At 64.9% G+C, this 7,500-nt stretch overlaps 1 protein-coding gene across 1 annotated transcript in view; it reads left to right on the forward strand.

Annotated features, from left to right (window-relative positions):
- Positions 1-6,619: 6,619 nt before the first annotated feature.
- The window catches only part of FBXO47 (F-box protein 47), a gene marked incomplete at its 5' end in the record, with an annotated part of 33,295 nt that continues 32,414 nt past the window's right edge, over positions 6,620-7,500 (forward strand). Inside the window, 3 exon segments of the mRNA XM_075581551.1 lie at positions 6,620-6,712; positions 7,150-7,314; positions 7,316-7,328. Of these exon segments, the coding sequence (XP_075437666.1) occupies positions 6,620-6,712; positions 7,150-7,314; positions 7,316-7,328 (271 nt within the window).

Consider the following 7,500-nt stretch of genomic DNA (forward strand, 5'->3'; position numbering starts at 1 on the left):
GTCTCCTCTCTGCTGGAGAGTCACAGACACAGTAGGAGTAAGTGTGCGGTCAGCGAGACGGGGACGGGCGCCGGCCTTGCCTCCGGCCGCTCCTCGCCCCCTGTCTCCTCTCTGCTGGGAGAGTTGCAGACACAGTAGGAGTAAGTGTGCGGTCAGCGAGACGGGGACGGGCACCGGCCTTGCCTCCGGCCGCTCCTCGCCCCTTGTCTCCTCTCTGCTGGAGAGTCACAGACACAGTAGGAGTAAGTGTGCGGTCAGCGAGACGGGGACGGGCGCCTGCCTTGCCTCCGGCCGCTCCTCGCCCCCTGTCTCCTCTCTGCTGGGAGAGTTACAGACACAGTAGGAGTAAGTGTGGCGGTCAGCGAGACGGGGACGGGCACCGGCCTTGCCTCCCCGGCCGCTCCTCGCCCCTTGTCACCTCTCTGCTGGGAGAGTTACAGACACAGTAGGAGTAAGTGTGGCGGTCAGCGAGACGGGGACGGGCACCTGCCTTGCCTCCGGCCGCTCCTCGCCCCTTGTCACCTCTCTGCTGGGAGAGTTACAGACACAGTAGGAGTAAGTGTGGCGGTCAGCGAGAACGGGACGGGCACCGGCCTTGCCTCCGGCCGCTCCTCGCCCCTTGTCTCCTCTCTGCTGGGAGAGTCACAGACACAGTAGGAGTAAGTGTGCGGTCAGCGAGACGGGGACGGGCACCGGCCTTGCCTCCGGCCGCTCCTCGCCCCTTGTCACCTCTCTGCTGGAGAGTTACAGACACAGTAGCAGTAAGTGTGCGGTCAGCGAGACGGGGACGGGCACCGGCCTTGCCTCCGGCCCGCTCTCGCCCCTTGTCTCCTCTCTGCTGGGAGAATCACAGACACAGTAGGAGTAAGTGTGCGGTCAGCGAGACGGGACGGGCACCGGCCTTGCCTCCGGCCGCTCCTCGCCCCGTTGTCTCCTCTCTGCTGGGAGAGTTACAGACACAGTAGGAGTAAGTGTGCGGTCAGCGAGACGGGGACGGGCACCGGCCTTGCCTCCGGCCGCTCCTCGCCCCGTGTCTCCTCTCTGCGCTGGGAGAGTTACAGACACAGTAGGAGTAAGTGTGCGGTCAGCGAGACGGGGACGGGCACCGGCCTTGCCTCCGGCCGCTCCTCGCCCCTTGTCTCCTCTCTGCTGGGAGAGTTACAGACACAGTAGGAGTAAGTGTGCGGTCAGCGAGACGGGGAACGGGCGCCTGCCTTGCCTCCGGCCGCTCCTCGCCCCTTGTCTCCTCTCTGCTGGGGAGAATCACAGACACAGTAGGAGTAAGTGTGCGGTCAGCGAGACGGGGACGGGCACCGGCCTTGCCTCCGGCCGCTCCTCGCCCCTTGTCTCCTCTCTGCTGGGAGAGTTACAGACACAGTAGGAGTAAGTGTGCGGTCAGCGAGACGGGGACGGGCACCGGCCTTGCCTCCGGCCGCTCCTCGCCCCTTGTCTCCTCTCTGCTGGGAGATTCCCAGACACAGTAGGAGTAAGTGTGCGGTCAGCGAGACGGGACGGGCGCCCGGCCTTGCCTCCGGCCGCTCCTCGCCCCTTGTCACCTCTCTGCTGGGAGAGTTACAGACACAGTAGGAGTAAGTGTGCGGTCAGCGAGACGGGACGGGCACCGGCCTTGCCTCCGGCCGCTCCTCGCCCCTTGTCACCTCTCTGCTGGGAGATTCCCAGACACAGTAGGAGTAAGTGTGCGGTCAGCGAGACGGGACGGGCACCGGCCTTGCCTCCGGCCGCTCCTCGCCCCTTGTCTCCTCTCTGCTGGGAGAGTCACAGACACAGTAGGAGTAAGTGTGCGGTCAGCGAGACGGGGACGGGCACCGGCCTTGCCTCCGGCCGCTCCTCGCCCCGTGTCACCTCTCTGCTGGGAGAGTTACAGACACAGTAGGAGTAAGTGTGAGGTCAGCGAGACGGGGACGGGCACCGGCCTTGCCTCCGGCCGCTCCTCGCCCCGTGTCTCCTCTCTGCTGGGAGAGTTACAGACACAGTAGGAGTAAGTGTGCGGTCAGCGAGACGGGGACGGCGCCGGCCTTGCCTCCGGCCGCTCTCGCCCCGTGTCTCCTCTCTGCTGGGAGAGTTACAGACACAGTAGGAGTAAGTGTGCGGTCCAGCGAGACGGGGACGGGCGCCGGCCTTGCCTCCGGGCCGCTCCTCGCCCCGTGTCTCCTCTCTGCTGGGAGAGTTACAGACACAGTAGGAGTAAGTGTGCGGTCAGCGAGACGGGGACGGGCGCCGGCCTTGCCTCCGGCCGCTCCCTCGCCCCGTGTCTCCTCTGCTGGGAGAGTTACAGACACAGTAGGAGTAAGTGTGCGGTCAGCGAGACGGGGACGGGCACCGGCCTTGCCTCCGGCCGCTCCTCGCCCCGTGTCTCCTCTCTGCTGGGAGATTCCCAGACACAGTAGGAGTAAGTGTGCGGTCAGCGAGACGGGGACGGGCACCGGCCTTGCCTCCGGCCGCTCCTCGCCCCTTGTCTCCTCTCTGCTGGGAGAGTTACAGACACAGTAGGAGTAAGTGTGCGGTCAGCGAGACGGGGACGGGCGCCGGCCTTGCCTCTGGCCGCTCCTCGCCCCTTGTCACCTCTCTGCTGGGAGAATCACAGACACAGTAGGAGTAAGTGTGCGGTCAGCGAGACGGGGACGGGCACCGGCCTTGCCTCCGGCCGCTCCTCGCCCCTTGTCACCTCTCTGCTGGGAGAGTTACAGACACAGTAGGAGTAAGTGTGCGGGTCAGCGAGACGGGGACGGGCGCCGGCCTTGCCTCTGGCCGCTCCTCGCCCCTTGTCACCTCTCTGCTGGGAGAGTTACAGACACAGTAGGAGTAAGTGTGCGGTCAGCGAGACGGGGACGGGCACCGGCCTTGCCTCCGGCCGCTCCTCGCCCTTGTCTCCTCTCTGCTGGGAGATTCCCAGACACAGTAGGAGTAAGTGTGCGGTCAGCGAGACGGGACGGGCGCCGGCCTTGCCTCCGGCCGCTCCTCGCTCCCTTGTCTCCTCTCTGCTGGGAGAGTTACAGACACAGTAGGAGTAAGTGTTGCGGTCAGCGAGACGGGACGGGCACCGGCCTTGCTCCGGCCGCTCCTCGCCCCTTGTCACCTCTCTGCTGGGAGAGTTACAGACACAGTAGGAGTAAGTGTGCGGTCAGCGAGACGGGGACGGGCGCCGGCCTTGCCTCCGGCCGCTCCTCGCCCCTTGTCTCCTCTCTGCTGGGAGAGTCACAGACACAGTAGGAGTAAGTGTGCGGTCAGCGAGACGGGGACGGGCACCGGCCTTTGCCTCCGGCCGCTCCTCGCCCCTTGTCACCTCTCTGCTGGGAGAGTTACAGACACAGTAGGAGTAAGTGTGCGGTCAGCGAGACGGGGGACGGGCACCGGCCTTGCCTCCGGCCGCTCCTTGCCCCTTGTCTCCTCTCTGCTGGGAGAGTTACAGACACAGTAGGAGTAAGTGTGCGGTCAGCGAGACGGGGACGGGCACCGGCCTTGCCTCCGGCCGCTCCTCGCCCCTTGTCTCCTCTCTGCTGGGAGAGTCACAGACACAGTAGGAGTAAGTGTGCGGTCAGCGAGACGGGGACGGGCACCGGCCTTGCCTCCGGCCGCTCCTCGCCCCTTGTCTCCTCTCTGCTGGGAGAGTTACAGACACAGTAGGAGTAAGGTGTGCGGTCAGCGAGACGGGGACGGGCACCGGCCTTGCCTCCGGCCGCTCCTTGCCCCTTGTCTCCTCTCTGCTGGGAGAGTTACAGACACAGTAGGAGTAAGTGTGCGGTCAGCGAGACGGGAAGACGGGGCCTAGGGACGGATGACTAGGGGGAAACATCGGGGGAGGGGGGGGGGGGAGACATATAGAACAAAGGGGGACACGAACAACACAACGGGAGACGGGGCCCGGCCTTGCCTCCGGCCGCTCCTCGCCCCTTGTCTCCTCTGCTGGGAGAGTCACAGACACAGTAGGAGTAAGTGTGCGGTCAGCGAGACGGGGACGGGCACCGGCCTTGCTCCGGCCGCTCCTCGCCCCTTGTCTCCTCTGCTGGGAGAGTCACAGACACAGTAGGAGTAAGTGTGCGGTCAGCGAGACGGGGACGGGCGCCGGCCTTGCCTCCGGCCGCTCCTCGCCCCGTGTCACCTCTGCTGGGAGAGTTACAGACACAGTAGGAGTAAGTGTGCGGTCAGCGAGACGGGGACGGGCACCGGCCTTGCCTCCGGCCGCTCCTCGCCCCGTGTCTCCTCTCTGCTGGGAGAGTTGCAGACACAGTAGGAGTAAGTGTGCGGTCAGCGAGACGGGGACGGGCACCGGCCTTGCCTCCGGCCGCTCCTCGCCCCTTGTCACCTCTCTGCTGGGAGAGTTACAGACACAGTAGGAGTAAGTGTGCGGTCAGCGAGACGGGGACGGGCGCCTGCCTCTGCCTCCGGCCGCTCCTCGCCCCTTGTCTCCTCTCTGCTGGGAGAGTTACAGACACAGTAGGAGTAAGTGTGCGGTCAGCGAGACGGGGACGGGCGCCTGCCTTGCCTCCGGCCGCTCCTCGCCCCTTGTCTCCTCTCTGCTGGGAGAATCACAGACACAGTAGGAGTAAGTGTGCGGTCAGCGAGACGGGGCCGGGCGCCGGCCTTGCCTCCGGCCGCTCCTCGCCCCTTGTCTCCTCTCTGCTGGGAGAATCACAGACACAGTAGGAGTAAGTGTGCGGTCAGCGAGACGGGGCCGGGCGCCGGCCTTGCCTCCGGCCGCTCCTCGCCCTTGTCTCCTCTCTGCTGGGAGAGTCACAGACACAGTAGGAGTAAGTGTGCGGTCAGCGAGACGGGGACGGGCGCCGGCCTTGCCTCCGGCCGCTCCTCGCCCCTTGTCTCCTCTCTGCTGGGAGATTCCCAGACACAGTAGGAGTAAGTGTGCGGTCAGCGAGACGGGGGACGGGCGCCGGCCTTGCCTCCGGCCGCTCCTCGCCCCTTGTCTCCTCTCTGCTGGAGATTCCCAGACACAGTAGGAGTAAGTGTGCGGTCAGCGAGACGGGGACGGGCAACGGCCTTGCCTCCGGCCGCTCCTCGCCCCGTGTCACCTCTCTGCTGGGAGAGTTACAGACACAGTAGGAGTAAGTGTGCGGTCAGCGAGACGGGGGCGGGCGCCGGCCTTGCCTCCGGCCGCTCCTCGCCCCTTGTCTCCTCTCTGCTCGGAGAGTTACAGACACAGTAGGAGTAAGTGTGCGGTCAGCGGGACGGGGACGGGCGCCGGCCTTGCCTCCGGCCGCTCCTCGCCCCTTGTCACCTCTCTGCTGGAGAGTTACAGACACAGTAGGAGTAAGTGTGCGGTCAGCGAGACGGGGACGGGCGCCGGCCTTGCCTCCGGCCGCTCCTCGCCCCTTGTCACCTCTCTGCTGGGAGAGTTACAGACACAGTAGGAGTAAGTGTGCGGTCAGCGGGACGGGGGACGGGCACCGGCCTTGCCTCCGGCCGCTCCTCGCCCCTTGTCTCCTCTCTGCTCGGAGAGTTACAGAACACAGTAGGAGTAAGTGTGCGGTCAGCGGGACGGGGACGGGCACCGGCCTTGCCTCCGGCCGCTCCTCGCCCCTTGTCACCTCTCTGCTGGGAGAGTTACAGACACAGTAGGAGTAAGTGTGCGGTCAGCGAGACGGGGACGGGCGCCGGCCTTGCTCCGGCCGCTCCTCGCCCCTTGTCTCCTCTCTGCTGGGAGAGTTTACAGACACAGTAGGAGTAAGTGTGCGGTCAGCGAGACGGGGACGGGCACCGGCCTTGCCTCCGGCCGCTCCCTCGCCCCTTGTCTCCTCTCTGCTGGGAGAGTTACAGACACAGTAGGAGTAAGTGTGCGGTCAGCGAGACGGGGACGGGCGCCGGCCTTGCCTCCGGCCGCTCCTCGCCCCTTGTCTCCTCTCTGCTGGGAGAGTTACAGACACAGTAGGAGTAAGTGTGCGGTCAGCGAGACGGGGACGGGCACCGGCCTTGCCTCCGGCCGCTCCTCGCCCCGTGTCTCCTCTCTGCTGGGAGAGTTACAGACACAGTAGGAGTAAGTGTGCGGTCAGCGAGACGGGGACGGGCACCGGCCTTGCCTCCGGCCGCTCCTCGCCCCGTGTCTCCTCTCTGCTGGGAGAGTCACAGACACAGTAGGAGTAAGTGTGCGGTCAGCGAGACGGGGACGGGCGCCGGCCTTGCCTCCGGCCGCTCCTCGCCCCTTGTCCCCTCTCTGCTGGGAGAGTTACAGACACAGTAGGAGTAAGTGTGCGGTCAGCGAGACGGGGACGGGCGCCGGCCTTGCCTCCGGCCGCTCCTCGCCCCTTGTCTCCTCTCTGCTGGGAGAGTTACAGACACAGTAGGAGTAAGTGTGCGGTCAGCGAGACGGGGGACGGGCACCGGCCTTGCCTCCGGCCGCTCCTCGCCCCTTGTCCCCTCTCTGCTGGGAGAGTTACAGACACAGTAGGAGTAAGTGTGCGGTCAGCGAGACGGGGACGGGCGCCGGCCTTGCCTCCGGCCGCTCCTCGCCCCTTGTCACCTCTCTGCTGGAGAGTACAGACACAGTAGGATGTAAGTGTGCGGTCAGCGAGACGGGGACGGGCGCCGGCCTTGCCTCCGGCCGCTCCTCGCCCCTTGTCACCTCTCTCCTGGTTTATGTCGGTTCCAGATCCTGACCGGCGGTTGGGATGAGTTGGAGTGTCACCGGGTGTATAACTTTCTCTGCGATCTGACCAACTTGCCGCGCCAGGTGCAGACGGTGGTGAGCGGCAAGCCAGGTAACGTCCGCCAGCGACCGGCGTCGGACCAATACTGCGTCCCGGGACACGACGCAGCGTGGGGGGGGGGGAGTTTCCCCTACAATCAGTTATCTTTAGGGCCCTCGTTGTCTTTGGGGGGAGAATGGCGGTTTTTGGGGCGTTGGAGGAACCCCAATCCTGACCACTGAATAGGGCTTTCGAGAAAAGGGGGGGAGAGAGGAGAGGGAAATAACGCGGTGTTTATTTTAATCGTATATCTATCGGCGTCAGGATGGGAGTATGAGTTATAGCCTCCATTATAATGAACGGTTTAGTGTGACAGTATTGTCCCTTCGTGGGTGCGGCGTTGCTATTAGAGCGATGTTAGGCGAACGTGAGGAGAAGAAGCTTAACAGACTTGTCTCGGGACCTTACCCAGCGCTTGTAACATCCCCCGCAGGGTCCCGCGCGTAAGCTGGAGCTGCGCGTCAGGTCGTTCTGCCGCAGCGTCCTCCTGGATCACTGGACTCACCGCGGCGACTCGGCCTTCTGGCTCACGCGGCTCCTGAAACCGTGGCCCATGGTGAACCAGGCCCGGCTACTCTACATCCTCTTCGGGCCCGTTGTCCGCCACGGACGGTAAGGCGCCGTCACTAGTCTGGCGCGGCCCCCTTTGAAAATACCAAAAAAGGTTTCGGCGGTGTTTGTTGGGCACTGCAGGTTGATTTGCGCCCCCCCCCCCCCCCAAAACCCACATTTCAATCGGGATAATTGAGCGTTACGCGGGGGGGGGTCCCCCGCAGCGGCGTTT

This window comes from Ascaphus truei, unplaced genomic scaffold (genome assembly GCF_040206685.1).
Source record: "Ascaphus truei isolate aAscTru1 unplaced genomic scaffold, aAscTru1.hap1 HAP1_SCAFFOLD_1406, whole genome shotgun sequence".
NCBI lineage: Eukaryota > Metazoa > Chordata > Amphibia > Anura > Ascaphidae > Ascaphus > Ascaphus truei.